The sequence below is a fragment of the Hermetia illucens genome, chromosome 7 (assembly GCF_905115235.1).
Source record: "Hermetia illucens chromosome 7, iHerIll2.2.curated.20191125, whole genome shotgun sequence".
NCBI classification, from domain to species: Eukaryota; Metazoa; Arthropoda; class Insecta; order Diptera; family Stratiomyidae; genus Hermetia; species Hermetia illucens.
In genome coordinates this window covers 12,962,118-12,980,107 of record NC_051855.1, presented here as the reverse complement: position 1 = coordinate 12,980,107, position 17,990 = coordinate 12,962,118, and the positions used below count along the sequence as shown (strand labels likewise).

At 45.4% G+C, this 17,990-nt stretch overlaps 1 protein-coding gene across 7 annotated transcripts; it reads left to right on the top strand.

Moving 5' to 3' along the window:
• Positions 1-48: 48 nt before the first annotated feature.
• Positions 49-13,460, top strand: LOC119660797 (segment polarity protein dishevelled). 7 transcript variants are annotated; one of them, XM_038069621.1, is made up of 11 exons: positions 49-131; positions 1,257-1,646; positions 1,713-1,782; positions 1,847-2,428; positions 2,505-2,868; positions 2,944-3,117; positions 3,182-3,271; positions 3,337-3,405; positions 11,852-11,938; positions 12,089-12,160; positions 12,475-13,460. In XM_038069621.1, the coding sequence occupies exons 2-11, from the start codon at positions 1,459-1,461 to the stop codon at positions 12,492-12,494; spliced, it is 1,716 nt and encodes a 571-aa protein (XP_037925549.1). In that variant the 5' UTR covers positions 49-131; positions 1,257-1,458; the 3' UTR covers positions 12,495-13,460. The 7 variants fall into 7 exon arrangements, with proteins under 7 accessions (XP_037925549.1, XP_037925550.1, XP_037925546.1 ...); XM_038069622.1 differs by having other exon boundaries at positions 63-267; positions 11,894-11,938; XM_038069618.1 differs by having other exon boundaries at positions 63-267.
• Positions 13,461-17,990: the final 4,530 nt, after the last annotated feature.

Below are 17,990 nucleotides of genomic sequence, written 5' to 3'. Positions count from 1 at the left end.
CAACTAGATGTCTCTCGTGTCGCAGAGGAGGTCTCGATGCATTTCAAGGCATTCTACCTTACGCCGTCAAGTGCTTGGCGAATGACAGGTCGCCCGAGTGCTAAAAATTTCGTTCCACCATCAAAATTCAGGTAGACGTTTCGTCGGTGACTTGCGATAGATTCAACTCAATTTGTGTCCGTATGCAGCTGGGCTGACGTTTATAGTCGTGTTTTTCTTTACACTTGGCTTTTCGTGCCCCGGGAGATCGGGACAAGAAATCCGGTCGTAAGTGGGCTTGGTATCACAATTTCAAAGTCGCCATTGAATTAATCATTTCACTAAACAAATTCAATAGAGTTAGTGTGGCGTCCGATGTGACGAATCTCCGGCATTTCCATCAATCTGAGAATCTGGAAGGGAATTTCATCGCGCAAACAAAGCCGCCATGTTTGTTGCGTTCGTTTCGCACACACTGTTGAAGACCGGGTAGATATATGTCAGCGCGAAGAGTGCGGGTGGGACGTGCCGTGATTTTCTGTTTAGCCCATTGCATGCCAGCCCTGTTTTGGCTTTTGTCTGATTATGTTAATTCGCTGTGAAGTATAAAAGTTGGGTGTCTTCTGTACACGCGAGTCGTTCGGTCCAGGTGATTGTGCGCTTTGTGGCAGGGCCGTCCGTTTGTTGACAATTTCCCGTGGATTCCGTCAAAGTGAACGACCAAGTCTGAGCCAAGGTACTCCCGCGATTATGATACTCTGCACACACATACTAGCGCCAGGGCGTTGAGGAAAACAATATCAAAACATACGGCGGGTTCTGGGTGATCAGTTTTGGGGTGAATTTCGGAGGAAGTCTTAGGTCTTGTGAGGGACCAAGCGTCCCTGGTCAGTCCGGGTAGTTTGCGGTGGTACCTAGCTGGGCTGGAGGAGGGCAGGGCGCTCCGGTGACAACTCGAATGACTGACAGCTGGTTGGGTCTTCTCTGCGTCTTTTGGGTGTGATTTGTTTTGCGCCCGGCCTGGTTGGATTTTGCCGTGAAAATCGCCTGATTGGGCACGTGCAGTTTCAGGATGCTCAGCTCTTGGGGTAGTCGTCAAACTTTGCGCCGGCAGGCGAGTTTCCTCAGAGGTTTTGGTCACTTATCCTCAAGCAATTGATTGGTTCGTCTGGACCCTTTGGGACGCAATAATTTGTTTATGTTCTGATCTAATTCAATTGGCAGCCACTTCCTTTCTCAGACTGCAATCTTTGCTGATACCTATTCCCTTCTTGCAGTGATTTTGTGTTGTGAAGCAGTTGACAAATCTCCTATGAATTCGTATGTACCAATCAGCTAGGATTGCATCGGTCAATCCCGTTGCCTTTGCTGATTTCGCGTCTAAAAGGCGTAAAACTGCATTGAGCCCTTTCAATTCCACAAGTTCTATGTAAGGACACCCTTGTCCGACAGCAACAAAACCGGGAAATAAATGACACAATGGAGGACAGGACGAATACCGGAGCTGAAACAAAAGTCATTTATCACATCGACGATGAGACCACACCGTATTTGGTTAAGATATCGTTGCCGGCATCACAAGTGACACTTAGGGATTTCAAAATGGTCTTAAATAAACAAAACAATAATTACAAGTATTTTTTTAAGTCAATGGATGCGGACTTTGGGTAAGAATATCCTCACTCACTACCCTTCAATGGTGCCTAAACTTCAATTTTCTTGTAAAACTTCAGCGTCGTCAAGGAGGAAATCGCTGACGATTCCACGATTTTGCCATGTTTCAATGGACGAGTCGTCTCTTGGGTACGTTACCAACGATCCACTACCATTTTCCCGATGTCCACTAACCAAGGTTTATCTCCTGCAGCTTGTCTCGGCCGACGGATCAAATCAATCTGATAATTGTTCAGAGGTACCAACCAGCGAGATAGACAGTCGAGTGTGCACGCAACAACGTCTCTTAACTGGCAAACAACCGGGCCATCATCCTTCTGGTCCAGGGACCGGTGTCGGTGGCGGTATAACGCAACAAATGAACTTACCGCAAACACAACTGATGCCACCGTTAACATATCAGTCAGCATCAGTATTATCCAGCGATTTGGACTCAACCAGTCTGTTTGGAACGGAAAGTGAAATAACCCTTGATCGCGATATGACCGAGTGTAGTAGCATACAGCGCTTACAAGTGCGGAAAAAGCCTCAGCGACGTAAAAAACGTGCGCCGAGTATGAGTCGTACGTCGAGTTACAGCTCAATTACAGACTCGACAATGTCCTTAAATATCATCACAGTCTCTATTAATATGGAGGCGGTTAATTTCCTGGGCATATCTATCGTTGGCCAGTCAAATCGTGGCGGCGATGGCGGGATTTATGTTGGAAGTATTATGAAAGGCGGTGCTGTTGCATTGGATGGCCGTATTGAGCCTGGTGATATGATTTTACAGGTAAAGTGGACTCGTCTCTCTCTGTCTCTTCAGGACCCTAACCTCCACTTATAACCATCCTCTCGCCCCGTTCCAGGTAAACGATGTAAACTTCGAAAATATGACTAATGATGAAGCTGTACGTGTACTACGTGAGGTTGTACAAAAGCCTGGACCTATAAAGTTAGTTGTAGCGAAATGTTGGGATCCAAATCCTAAAGGTTATTTTACAATACCACGCACTGAACCTGTGCGACCAATCGATCCTGGTGCATGGGTAGCACATACACAAGCTTTAGCTTCACACGATAGTATCTGTCCTGATATATCAGAGCCAATTAAAGAACGTTTGGATCGTAATAATTTAGAGGAAATTGTTAAGGCCATGATAAAACCAGATAGCGGTCTTGAGATACGCGATCGTATGTGGTTGAAAATAACAATACCAAATGCATTTATCGGTAATTAACATCCCATCCACTCTCCCGCCCCTTTAGATAGTAACGAATCTACTTTCGATCTTTTCATCTTCAAAGGTGCTGACGCTGTTAACTGGGTTCTAGAAAATGTTGAGGATGTGCCAGATCGTCGCGAAGCGAGACGGATAGTTTCAGCCATGCTTCGTAATAATTTAATAAAACATACGGTTAATAAATTAACATTTTCAGAACAGTGCTATTATGTCTTAAGTGATGGAAAGAAACAGAATTGTAAGTTTCAAGTTGACAATGTCCCTCGTTAATTGCTTTTTAATAGTGGAATATTATTTGTCAGGTCGTTCAACAGTTAGTCTTGGCGATACAGAAAGTATTACAAGTGATATTGCGCCGCTACCTAATCCACCTCTCTACATGCCATACTCAGGTAATGGTCGTAATTCATTTCAAGGTTACAGTTTCTATACTGAAAGTGTTCTCCCTTCCCCTTAGCTCCTTATAATCCTAGTCATGGATATCAACCTATTCAATACGGATGCACCGATAGACATATTTCATCAGGTACGTGCAATAAGACTTTTCCCCATTTTCCATCATTGTTAAGGATTATCATTTAATATGTCTTAAGATTCCGGCCGTATTTTTCTTTTTGCAATGGAGGTGTTGGTCTAGAAGTGATGTGAATCGAGTCCCTATAAAAGGAATTTAGAATGGGTGGACCCTCTTCCATCCCTTCCCAATTACATATGAAAAAATCAGGCCAACATATTTTTGAGCTACATCCATTTGAATACTACTGAATTGAATGTTGAGGAAAGTGTTGGGCTCCAACAACAATACGCTGTCGGACTACCAACTAAACACCACGCTGTCATCAGAATGCTAGTCTGAAACCCGTTTGACACACTACTTCGGGCTAGCCTTCTCGCTCTCCCGGCTTTAGGAGGCTTCAAATCATGGAATTTCTTTCACTAGCGAGAGGTAAGAGGAGGAAGGGAACTTTCAATTCAAGGAACCCTCTGCCATCCCGCTCCTCCACCGGTCGAGCTTTATTTTCTTTGCAACGAGAAGGACCCGAACGTAATGGGCAACATGGCTCCGTTTGTCTTTAAATGGACAGCGTTTCCGCAGAGTCCAGATTTTTTGAGTTACCAGTTTATACCCGACCCCCGTTCACCTCGTCGATCAGATGCTGCCAGCAGCGATCATTGCTCTTGTTTACTGCACTGCGGAGTCTCCTTTGTACCTCCGTCATTATGGTACATGCCTCCTCCCGCTGAGACGTTGTGGTAAGCGTTGGGGCCCGTGACACTCCTTCCGGAGCTCTGCAATTTCCACTGTCCATCAATACATAGAAAGTTTGCCACGTCTTGATGCCCTCCTGGGCATTGGGGCTCCGCAGGCCGGCGTTATCAGGTTCATAATTGATTTAAGACAGTGTCAGCTGAAGCGCCACCACCCCCAAGAGTACCCGCCAGCGCGGACCCACCTATTCCAAAAGTTTCAAGAAACCTCCCGGTGTTCACTTCCGCCACGTTCCATGTACAGAAAAAGCATCGGGGTGGCGCGGGGTGGTGTCTACTACTTTGAAGGTAATGTATGATGGTTGTTTTTCGAGAAGTCTTCCAGAACTCGCCACCCGTCCACCAGTGACTCTGACGCGGAGGTTACGTCCGGAATGCTTCCCTCGCCGTCTGGGTGCCGGAAGGTTGGGGTGGATCCGGTGTTCAGAACTAACAGTCCTGTTCTCGCCGCCATTTCGTGAATTAGTTTTCCTCTGGAGTCTGAGTGAGGCATGCCCCATTCAAGTGCCCTGGCATTGAGGTCACTCCCGACCAGGATCCGCTCATCCATGCCTAAGATCGCGTCCTCCAAAGCATCAAGCCTGCGTCGAAAGTCTGGTATCGTTTCATTCAGCGAAACACGATATCCCTAAACTCCGAATTCAGACAAAGCCGTCCCCTCGGCCTTGGACGAGGACCCCAAGGAAGGTGCCGTCCCGAACCCAGATGGCAGAGGTATCTGATATGTCAGCATGCCATTAAGCTGAGTCCTTGTTTCGGTACTGCTCACGGATGAGCACTAAATCACCTTTGGTCTCCGCAGCGAACTGCGCTAGCAACTTGGGAGCGTTTGCACTCCGGTGCATATTGCAAGCTTGTGTGTGAAAGTTGACGCACCTTTGAGAAGATTGGGGAGCCGGTAGTGTTAATGCTGCAATCGTGCTTCATCGGTTTGGACAAACTACTTTCCATAATAATGTTCCTGTACTTTCTGAGCACTACGCGATTGTGGTGGTCGGCAACATCCTCGGAAATAAACGAAAGAGTGTCGTCCTCGCAGGTAGAAATTTTCCTAGACTGTAGAGACGTTGTGGGGTCTATGAAGGCCTTGTTCTGCGGGTTCACTAACAGCCCATAGTGACACAGGGAAGTCTGTGCTTAATATGGGGGTGTATTGTCCGCCAGAACGATTCGGTACGAAAATGTTTGCCACAGTCCGAGACTCACGCCTATAGCCATAGGTGCGGATGGGAGAAGAGTTTGCGGTAGCCAGTCGTACATTTTGCCGGACGGGGTACGGAGATAATCGACACCTCAGCGCCCCTGTCGATCAGAAAGCAACGTCTGTTCAGGGGATCGAAGATTCTAAGGCGAGGTGGTATTGCGGTTCGGGTAGCCGTCGCCGAGGCACCCAGCGAGCCTAGTTTTTTGTTGCGTTAAACGCGCATCCGGTGGTACATTTAGTCGGTTGAACTCCCGCATTTACGATGGTACCAACAAATCATCAAGGCCGATGAGGGTCTCGGCGTGCGACTACTCGAGCGCTCTTTTCGGGAAGCAGACCTCGCCCATAATTGCAACCGAGTACCGTCGCTGTAAGCTTTGTGGCCGCGTCGGCCAGTGTCCTCATCATGACCTTGAGCTCAACGACCTCCCGAGTCGTGTCTCCGGAAACCTCCGCGATCACGGGCTGCACATACACCTCATGTACCTTGTCGACCGTGGCGGACAACACCTCCAGCGATCCCGAGTCCGCGCAGGGAGTGAGTCGTTACAGCCAGAGGGACTTTAGCAACTCTCGGCCAACCTTATTTCCACCCACCTGCTTCAAGTGCGAGAAAGTGCTCGAATTAGCTGTTCCTTCAAGCGGGCGTACGAGTAATCCTCAAGAACGTCCGAAACAAGCCCGATGGTCTCTTCGTCGAGACCGATGAGGGCGTGGTTGAAAAGGGTGGCGTCCGTCGTGACGCCAGCCAGCGCAATTGTGTCTCCAGTTGGCGGAACCATACCGCGACGACTGCCAGCGGTGATATTGTGCCTTCCGCGGTCTTCACCCCACGCGATATATTCAGTTAAAAGGAGAGCGGAAAAGGGACGGAACACCAGAGCGAGCAAACAACTGTGGCCCCAAGGAATTTGCGCTCCGCAAATGCGAAAAAAACATGGTCGAAAGAATTTTGGTCTCCCAACAGCTCGGATTTGAATTCTCTGGACTTCTATGCATGGAGCGTAGTGTGAAAGGGTCACCAAGAAATCCAGATATCCAAACGTCGTATCATTGAGAGTCGTTTGCAAGCACTAGTCCTTGCTCAGCGAAAACCCTGAGCAGGTTCTGGCCTCCAGTGTTTGTAGTTCGTCTAGAAATTATGCAGGCCTTCCCGAATTTTCGCAATTCATCAAATTCTATTCCGAACCCAGGAAAACCATCCCCTCTCGGTGAATCTTTCCTAATGATGGTTTCGTCCTTAATTGAAGAAGCTTAATTAATATGGAAGCCGTTGTGTTTTATGTTTATGCTGCATACGTCCAATGTCATCATAATTAGACCATGAGGAATCTCTTGTGGAGTTACTTCGTCCCCGCATTTACTACAAATCATTTTAATAAATATAAAATTTTAGTACTCACTTTGTAAGCTTTTATTAACGACAACTAGACTGGTACCTTTTTCAATAATGACGGATTTCTTAACACATTCTGGCCACGCTTCCCAAGGCTGATCTAATAATGAAGCACGCTCTCAACATTACATTTTAATAAAATTCTCAAAATTTGTTTTTATTTTTGTCTGCAAGGGGCTCATCTCACCGGAGGTTATCTGGTTATATGGGAAACGGGGTAGCCCTCTGAGAACATATGCTCCTGGACAATGTCCTCTCGGCCTGGTTATTTGCGGTTGCGGTGATGCCTACATCGCGGGCAGAACTCCTTGTGAGCTCAAGCATAGAGATGCGCTGTACAACGCTGTACACCTTAGTTACGGCAGAGGTGTTGGATAGGCCTCGCATCCACTAGTATGGACGCTGAACCTGGACCCAGTATAAACCAGTATCGCTCTGCCAGTCAGTGTCAATGCCCGGCTTTGAGTGTGGTCTCCAAATCAATCTGTGTCCATAGAGGATCGTGGGATTGTGCCTGTACGGCAGGTACTCACGTTAAACCCCTAGGATCCGCATCTACATGGATGACTTTTCGCAGCACAAGGTCTAGCGTTGTAAAACAAAATCAAGTTCGTGTATTTTCTTTAAGAATTGAGGGGTCCTAAGTCGGCATCCATTTGATATTGGACCGGACCAAATCGGGAGCAACTTACTCCATCTTTTCTTGGTCCACGGAGCCCCCGTTTAGGGCTTAGCACCCAAACCTTAAAAATATTAAGCGAAGATGGCTTTACTGTTTCTTATCAGAGGCAAATCGTCGGACGCTGCCTCACCTTTGCTCCAACAGGACCAAGGAGTTTAGGATATCCAGCAGTTTGCTTTTTTTTTGTGGAGTCAATGCAGAATCATTTTATATGTAATTTTGTTCGTCCCTGGAGCGGATTTTTTTGTTTTTTCTGTAGGGCGGTGGACAGTTCATCCATGTCTATGGGGTTAGCGGGATAGAGAGGTAGGTAGAGATGTAAATAGAGTCGTTTGTTAGGGTTTTAAGGTGGTTCAGGAGGCTCGTCGAGAATTGAGGACTCCAGTTTTCTATCGGAGCGGGAGACTGCCTTTTCTTCTTGATGGCGTGGGTCAGGTCCCATAGATCTTTATATTTATATTTAGCCCCTCAGCAGTTAGCTCCCATGATGTTTTTTTTGGCTAAGCACGTTTGGGTTTTCCACTCGAAGCAAATGCATTGAAGGGCAATGAGAAGTTTTGGTAGGATCGTAGCTGACGGTGTCAAGGTTGAAGGTTTCTTAGAAAAGGGCTATGTCTATTTTATGTTATTGTTGTGGTTTGATTGCTGTGAGAATAGGTGAGGGTTTTTGTTAAAACTTCGTTAACAAAGATGGGTGGGTTTTTTTTTTTAAACTTTTGGCTCGATTACAGGGAAGTTGGTGTCATCCTTCGAGTTGTGTTTTTTTCAAAAGACACAAGAGAAAGGATGTCCAAAAGACACAAATCTTGCAGAGGATCTGCTGTTTTCTGATATATTGCGGGGCTGCGGTAAGGTTGGGATCTTTGAGGTCTCAGTAGGGACATGGTCTGTGGGGGCAAGAACGGTTGAGAGAAAGTCTGGAGGATTGCAATCGTCCATCATTATTTAATAAAAAATGGACCAAGCGGAATACTACATAGTATAACCATAAGTTCTGTTATTCAAACAAATTTTTATTTCTCACAAAGTAATAAACCAAATCAATTGAAAAGTACGCCATTAAAAAAGGGAAACATAGAGCTTTCAAACGGAATTTATGGTCGCCACTAGCAGCCATACAGGCCCCAAGTCTGTGAGGTCATGCATCGACCGCTTCACGCACGGTATGAAGTGGCATTTCTCGACCTGCGCGCACGATGCTGGCCTTCAAACTCTCCAAATCGGTGTAAATTCAATCGCAGGTAGTCTCCTCTAACTTAGCCCAAAGGCTATAGTCCAGTGGATTCAAATCTGGGCTTCCTGAGGCCCATTCATCCGCGTTTATGAAGTCAGGAACATGCGCCGCTAACCACTGCTGAATTATCTTGGCTTTGTGAGCGGGAGCCGAGTTCTGCTAGAAGCACCACGGTTTTCCAGCGAAGACGGACAATGATTGGTTTCTGGAATGTGCGCACCCTCCTGAACAACGGTATCAAAGGTCCTCAGAATGCTCACTTTCTCCAAATCGAGCGAGAATTCGAAATATATAAGCTGAACATTCTGGGCCTAAGCGAAGTAAGATGGTGGGACTCTAGAGAGTACTCCCCTCCCACAATGTTCATTTGTATTCTGCAAAATTAAGTGGTAGCAGCTGTGAATCCGGTGTCGGGTTGTTTCTGACAGCCCCGCAAGATGCACTCTGTTGACCTGGGAGCCAGTTTCTGACAGGCTTCTAGCTAAAAGATTCCGGTCCAGATGAAGGAGCGTCACAACTGTGCGTTGCTATGCACCAATGGAATCTTCCGATATAATGAAAAAGGATGCTTTTTAAGAGCAACTACACACAGTTTGGGAAAGACTTCCTAAAAGTGACATTGTGGTTATTATATGTGATCTGAATGCCAAGGTGGGCCCTAACAACATCTTGCTCGGACATGTGATTGGGAAGTACGGTCTTGGCAATCGTAACGATAATGGTTGGAGGTTTGTGGATTTCTACAGCTTCCACCGCCTCGTTATCGATGGCACATCGTTCAAGTACAGAGCCTTTCATAAAATCAGCTGGGTTTTAACAATTTTGCGATCAACAGCAGATTTAGAATTTGTCTCCTGGATGTGCGTAAGAAGAGAGAAGCTGACTTCGGCCGCGAAAGAGATCACCATCTGATGGTCGCTTGCGTTTTGCGTATGCTACTTCTCGCAGCGTTGTAGGATCCCAAACCTGGAAATACCCGTTTTGAGTGTGACAATTGGGGCAAAGAAAATAGCTAAAATGATTCCGGAACGATAAAAGAACAGTGGTTGCCGCTCCGAGATTGAGATGTCGTAAAATACGAATTGAAACGCCCATTTCTGCCGACATTCGTTTCTGTTTGCGAAAAAGATTGCGACGAACACGTTCACCGCGTACGGAGCGCAGGCGCCCCTGCGGTATTCAGCAGTTCGTTTTCCAGCAGCTTTTTTTTTTTTAACAAACTATGAATCTTTTTCGGCGTATTCCCACATTGGTGCAATGCAATAATCGCGATTCTTTTTTCGTAGTTACTCAACTTCATCGTGTTGTCGCTCACGCGCTACTGACCTTGGGAATTTGAAAGTCTGACGGAAGTGGTGGGGTACGGTTAGGTACTCTCCGTGCGCTGTGTTATCAGTTTCGGTGGCCTAACATTTCTCGCTATTGGCATCGACTGACAGAGCTTATGACTGTACTATGTATATTTGCCTTGGGGATTGTTTGTGAAAGTCGGCGCATTCTTCCGTTCCGTTGCTAGCTTACATTCATCGTCAAACTAGCCGTTCCGACTTTTTTTGCGGCTGGGGTCAAGTATTTTTGTGGCCGGATCAATGATAACGTTCGTCACGTGGTTGTGAAGATCATTTGTTGATGGTTCATCTCCAGGACCTTTGTTGATTGCGGTTATTGCGGCATCCATTTCCCTCTTATAGGTGTCGCGGAGGGCTGTGTTGTGGATGGCTTCAGTATTCACTCTCACCTGATTGTCAGAGGGGATTGTAGGTGGTGTCGTAATTCGAGCTCCGAGCACCATTCCCACGAGATAGTGATCCGAGTCTATATTGGCCCCCCTATATGTTCTGACATTCATCAAGGCTGAGAGGTGGCGACGTTCAATCAGCACGTGGTCAATTTGGTTGAAAGTCGTCCCGTCTGGAGAGGCCCATGTATGTTTGTTGACCGCTTTCCGCGCAAACCAGGTACTTCCAACAACCATTTCGTGTGACCCTGCCAATTGAATAATCCGCAGTGCGTTATCATTTGTATTTTCGTGTAAGCTATGGGAGCCAACGTATCGCCTGAATACGGGCTACGTCCCTACTTGACTGTTGAAATCTCCAAGTATGATTTTGATATCATACTAGGGACAGGCTTCAACGGTTCGCTCAACTGCCTCGTAGACTCTGCAGTCTCCTCTCTAGGGATGTGAACGTTTATGAGGCTTGATATTTCTAAACTTGCCGCGCAAACGCAGAGTGCATAGTCTTTCGCTTATATTTTTAAAGCCGATAACAGCAGGTTTCATTTTTTGGCTGACTAAGAAACCTACTTCGAGCACATGGTTTACTGGATGGCCACTATAATATATGGTGTAGTGGCTCTTCTCCAGGAAACCGGTCGATGTTCATCGCATCTCTTGTAACGCTGTTACATCAGCCCTATATTGGGACAGGGTATCGGCTAGCTGCTGAAAAGCATTCGGTCTGTACAGGGAGCGCACGTTCTATAAGTAAATGCGCAAATCGTTAATCCATTGTCGTTGTCGGGTTCGTCGTTGTAAGGTCCATCCTGTCCGATGCTCCTTTCGTGGCTAACATCGGTTTTCCGTGTAGGGTTGTCAGCCTTACCCAACCGCCAATCTGGAGGACCAGTTGATACATTTTGTCCCGTTTTTAGGCGCGAGAGACTCGCCTTCATCCGTCTCCATCTGCAGTTTAGTAAAGATAGATATTCCCAGCGATCATCACGTGGAGGTGGAGATAGGGTTTGGTAGTAGAGCTGTTGGTGTCGGTTCAGCAGAAGTTTGCCAGGTTTTATGCTCCATCGTGGGTACCAATCCACGTTTCGCCCTGGGACCTATACTACCCTTTGATCGATAGTGTCAGTGGATTGTCCACATTTTATTGTCCCTATTGGGGAAACTATGTGCATGTTTTGGCAGCAGGACATTTCTTGATTCAGCGACTCCAGCAAGTAGGATTTTGTTAGGATTTGCCAGATACACGTTGGGGTCCAGAATGTGTTAAGAATATTTTACACTTCACATTTAGTACTTTTTATAAACAAGAAAAATATCATTAAGAATTACATTTATAATCTAATATAAGTTTCATGTAAATTCCATTTTTTTTCTCTCACGCTCGCTCGTTCCGTCATCTATTTTTTTTGTCCATCCATCCATCATGATACATACAATGCAAATATCAAGGTTCAAGTAGCTCGGATGTGTTAACAAGTAAAGATATTTCAGCATCGCAGAGTGACATTACATCAATTATTCATCAGGCTAATCAAAGTAAGAATGTTATATTGTAAATTTGTTTAATTTGTTTTATTGCTTTCCTCCTTTCGGAGATATATAACCCCTTCTGGTTCTTTTACTATTTTTTTAAGATAGTCTGCATTTTATTGATAATTGATGGTTTGATATCATTCTATTTTCTAGTGACTATAACTAACGGTTCTAATAAATCATCAGGGTCATCGAATCGTGGAAATACAGAGCAAGACGTTTCTGGTACACATTTTTAATTTTCACTTTTATTGTAAAGATATTTTTTTAATTTCGGTTAAAATACTTTCCGAAAGTTAGAAATTGAGAAGGCAAAACAAAAATTATCGAAATCAATTGATTGATTTTATTAGTCAGGATTGTAAAATAGGAAAACAAAAAGAAACATTTGAAATTTTTCTATCTATTTTCTATGGGCTTTTGTTTGTTGTCTCTCATTCATTGATTTCTGATTAATTTTCGTTTATATTTCCACTCGATAATTTGGTTTTGATATCTTAATCACATAAATTTTGTTCCTTTCTCCCTTTCCCTTTCAGTTTTCAGTTATGTCCTGTGAATTGCCGACGCTAGAAAACCCATGATTTATGCACTTTTAAAATGGTAGCCACATGAGCCCACATTTGGGATTATTCGATTTATACAAAGATCTTACAACATTTTGGCTGATGTTAGGAATACAAGAAATTTTCATTTCGTATTTTAATTTGTCCGTTTCAATTTGCATGTTTTTTTAAGGAGGGGGGGGGGGACTGGGACGAAAATAAGGATGTAAAATCTTCCTTGTTCTAGCCTCCATGTTTCCCTGGTTTTCGTTTCCAAGAAAATCGAGTTAATAAATTCATTTCTTGTTGAGTTTCTGCAATTTATTATTCTTATTATGTTAACCAGCTTTGCCCTTACATGAGCAATAGATGGGAAGCGAAAGTTTGACATCGCGACTGCTAAAAAGGTCTATAAAAATCCAAAGACTCAGACTCTAACGAAAGCAAGAGCTTCTTCAAATCCGGCAAATAAAAATCCTTTAAGATGCTACCAATATCAAAGAAGCAACAAAAAAAAAAACATGCAAGAGACGAAAATACAAAAAAAAAACTATTATAATTCGAATAAAACAGGAAATTATAAAGACTTTTTAGCTTAACATAGAATCTATTGAAATAACACGATTTTTACAATGAAGAAAACATGAGAAATCATTTAAAAAAATAAATATATATATATAAACGAATAACGACAGCCGTATGATTGGTAAGAGAAGAGAAACGACAGGGTGTTTAGGAAAACAAAAAAAAAAAAATGAAGATAAGATTGCCTACTGTCATGCTACGGAAAGTGAAAATTGCAATGAGGAAATTCTATGAAATGTAAAACAAAGTGAAACAGACAATTACGAAGCATAAAAGGATGAAATGGAATAAAAAAAAAAATACAAAATGTAATTTATTATAATTTACTTTATTATATGAGTATATACAATTAGTAATAGAACAGAACAGACTAAAAATATATTATATAAAAAATACTCCTAGCCATGTTATATTATGTATCTATGAAAACCCATCTTGCAATTGACTTATAGGTCCAGAACTCTTCATTAAATGCGACAAATTTCCATTGTCCACGGGTGCTTTAGCCCTCCATCTACTTCATTCAAGTGGGAAATTTATTGACGTCCCGGCTTTATTGCACTTTCCATGCTGTCAACATTTTCCACTGCTCAAGGGGCGTGACAATCCAGTCAGGAAAGTACGAGGGCTCTTTCAAAAATAAGGTTCCCAACGCTGTAAATTTGCCGCGCGTAAGGCTAGTCGAAATCCGGCAACACCGCCTTGTCCGCCGGTTCCCCCACCGCCGATCCTAACTACAATCGCCCGTCAGCCATCCGCGATGGAGCCCTTCATCGCCAGGGGAGAACTTTATGCGGTCATCCGATTTTTGGAGGGAGGGAGGGATAGCTGATAGCTGTAGCCTGAATGGCTGACTTACACCTAAGTTCTTTCCTATAGGTCATCTCCGGTCACTCACGGTGGCCGTTCGACCATCATCATCATCAACGGCGCAACAACCGGTATTCGGTCTAGGCCTGCCTTAATAAGGAACTCCAGACATCCCGGCTTTGCGCCGAGGTCCACCAATTCGATATCCCTAAAAGCTGTCTGGCGTCCTGACCTACGCCATCGCTCCATCTTAGGCAGGGTCTGCCTCGTCTTCTTTTTCTACCATAGATATTGCCCTTATAGACTTTCCGGGTGGGATCATCCTCATCCATACGGATTAAGTGACCCGCCCACCGTAACCTATTGAACCGGATTTTATCCACAACCGGACGGTCATGGTATCGCTCATAGATTTCGTCATTGTGTAGGCTACGGAATCGTCCATCCTCGTGTAGGAGGCCAAAAATTCTTCGGAGCATTCTTTTCTCGAACGCGGCCGAGAGTTCGCAATTTTTCTTGCTAAGAACCCAAGTTTCCGAGGAATACATGAGGACTGGCAAGATCATAGTCTTGTAGAGTAAGAGCTTTGACCCTATGGTGAGACGTTTCGAGCGGAACAGTCTTTGTAAGCTGAAATAGGCTCTGTTGGCTGACAACAACCGTGCGCGGATTTCATCATCGTAGTTGTTGTCGGTTGTGATTTTCGACCCTAGATAGGAGAAATTGTCAACGGTCTCAAAGTTGTATTCTCCTATCCTTATTCTTCTTCTCTGCTCACAAAATTGAAAGGCTCCTCACATCAAAATAGTATCGTGCACACCAGGTGTTTATAAGAATCTCCATCAAAATTCTATGCGAATGCCCCACCCAGATTTTTGGTGCCAATGTTCTCCAGTTGCGATGGGTAGCATCACATCCACTAACGGATATCCTGCGATACATTAACGAATCCGGAATATTCTTAGAATGGGGATGTCGAGTACAATGGGTCAACATGGTCTAAATGCTCGGAAGCTATAGCTTCTCCCCACAACACACACACCAGGGTATCACGAATTGCGTAGCTAGACTTGCAATATAGTCTTGTGTGAACTCCAGCACGTTTCGAACCTCCTTAAGCAGCTATCACCGAAGCCACCACAGGATAGGGCTTTGCGATGGGCCGACAACCCATCCATGTAAAAACTACCTTATGTCAAGAAATCTGGAACATTTGCATCGGATTGGATGGATAAACGACGACGACCACGACGATTCTTTCAGATCCTGGAATGTACGCTACCTGAACAAACTCCATTTCGCGAAAGATAATCTTGTTACCCTCTTTTTCTTAAAACTTCAGCTCCAATTAAAAATTCACTCTTCAAAGTATCCACCCAGACCAAGAAAATTGATGCCAAACTGATCACTGAACACAACACTGAATTGATTGCCTATGTTCTGTTGCGCTGGCTATAACTCGGTAGTTCCCCTAATTTAATTATTCCTTGGCGTTTACTTGTTGCGCTCATGAGTCCGTCGTTATAAAATTCAAATTTAGCCAATTCGTCGCTATAAAAGGTTGGTCGTAATATCCGATGTCGTTTTAAACAATATATACTGTACCTGGTTTGCGTGGAAAGTGGTCGATAAACAGACGTGGGCCTCCCCAGATGCGACCGTTTTTAACCCAATCGACTACAATGCCGCCAACTTTCAGTCTTGATGAATATCAGAACATATTGGGGGGTTCTATCTCGGGTCACTATCTCGTTGGCTTGGTGCTTCGGGCTCGAATAACAACACCACCTAGAATTCCCTCTGACAATCAGGTGAAGCCATCCACAGCACAGCCCTCGGCAACACCTTTATAAGGGGGACATGGATGCCGCAATAACCGCAGTCAACACAGATCCTGGAGATGAAGCAATAACAAATGATCTTCACAATTACCTAAAGAACGTTATCGTAAATACGGTCCCAGGAGAGGCAAAAACCATGGCGATTCATATTTCCCCCCCTAAAGTTGTTTCTTTTATCCCTGCAGAGTGGAGAGTGATCGATTGATATTGATTCTATACAAAAATCGACGTTTTCAAGCCTGGAGACGTGTCGTGAACTTTAGATCAACTAGTAGTACCTTCATTTCGCGTCATTTATTATTAGAGCACTCTTCAGCATCTATCTGACAATGTTGACTGGAGAGAGCTCCCTTGTGTCTGCATAAAGCTGCTGACGAAAGCCGCCCCACTTCTCGCAAGAGAAAAAGGTATCTTCAGCGTTGTCCGCCACTCCGTTGCAGAATACGCAATCAGGAGATCGCGCCTTCCCAATCCTGTGCAGGTAAGACTGAACACCTCCATGTCCGCTTAGAAATTGGGTAATGAAGTAATCAATCTCATCGTGCATTCGGTTCACCCACAGGCCTAAATTTTCGATGAGCTGCGCAGTCTATCTGGCCCTTGGGTCATTTTGCCAAAAAAGTTGCCAATCGGTAAGGGTGCGTTGACGTTCTCCACGGGCAACCACCAAGTTTTCGCCTTTACGGCGGTAGATAGCTTTGCGCTCCTTGGCAAGGAGGGCAACGGGGATCACTCCCACGACCACCATCACGGCCGGTTCGGAGATAGTGCGATAAGCAGACGGCACTCGCAAAGCTCCCCGTCTCTGCATTTGAACAAGGGGCTTACGATGCACCTCCTTGTCAAGGGCATCGGCCCATACCTCCGCGGCATAGAGCAGAACCGACTGCGTTGCTCCCATAAGGGGACGTCTCCTAGTAGATATAGGGCCCCCGACATTCGCCATTAGCCGACTCAAGGCCGCAACTCCAGCTGCAGCCCTGTCCGATACTGCTTTGATTTGCTCAAAGAAGCTGATCTTTGAGTCGAGCATTAAACCAAGGTATCTAACCGCTGGTTTTGACGTCAGCTCGCCCATCGATATGGGGCGCAGGGTCAGGATTCTCCTTCTGGTCAAGATGTCTACTTCGGTTTTTTCCAGCGCAAGGCTGCAATCGTGAGCAGTTACCCGTCGCATCAATATGCCAAGTCTGCTTTGAGCCTGTTCAACAGTGCGCCCGGCCAGGCACGACTCTTTGGGCATATCGAGTCTCAGCAGACTGTCACAGGAAGCGTTCCAGAGGTCCGACCCTAGGATGGATCCCTGTGCTACTCCCGACATCATTTCCATACTCCTTTGGCTCGCTAGCGTCTCATAGAGCAGGGAGCGATTTTTCAGATAATCCACCTTACGAAATTGAAGGAATTTCTGACGTCAAACGTTATAAGGACCACTATCCGTCGAGATCGGCCGCTGTGCGCCTCGGCTTGATGAACCGCAATCTACCACTTCCATAATAGCATCCACTGTTGATCTCCGTGTTCTGAACCCGAACTGCCTTGGGGGTAAGTCCCCGGCAGCGCGGATCGCTTCAGCGGGTCTGCTGCTGTAGTGTCCTTGTCTTTGGACAGACGGGTCTCTGGCAGGGTGGTCAGTTGTTTCCCTTTATCCTTCTTCGACTTCTTTTTTTGGGCCCTGGAAACTACTTTGATAAAGCCTCCTCCAGGCCTGTCGTGTTCTTTCCGCTTTTTCCCCAGTTCGCTTTGAAGTGGGTTATCTGCGGTCCGTTTGGTGCAAGCAGCGTTCTCAACGGAATGCGGCTATTTCTGATTTCCAATTGTCTTTCGCTGTCCTCCACGTTCGCTTGTTGAAGGAGATGCGATCCAATATTTCCTCCAGCTCCATCAGCCCGTTTTTGACACCTTTGCTAACGTTCCTTGGGATGAACGTTGCCGACCGCGTACGCTTTACCACTGCCGCGCATTTCCTGATGAGCCTTTCCTCTTCGGCTCTAGCTAGAACAGTCGCGTCACTTGGTAAAGCTTCCTCTTTATTTGGAGGTCCCGGTGTCACATCAGGTACGTCAGCCCTCGTTTCCTCTTTCGCTGATCGCTGCCGTGAACGACGCATTTTTGTGCTGCGCCCAAACGCATTCAGCTTTTCCTCGTTCCCTGCTATTTCGTCGATTTTTTTTTTGTTGGTTTTGGTTTATTCTCCATGGGAAACTCACCAGTGCATCGTGTGCAAGGAAGCCGGCCATAGTAGTCAGGATTGGGTGTACCCTCGGGGACACA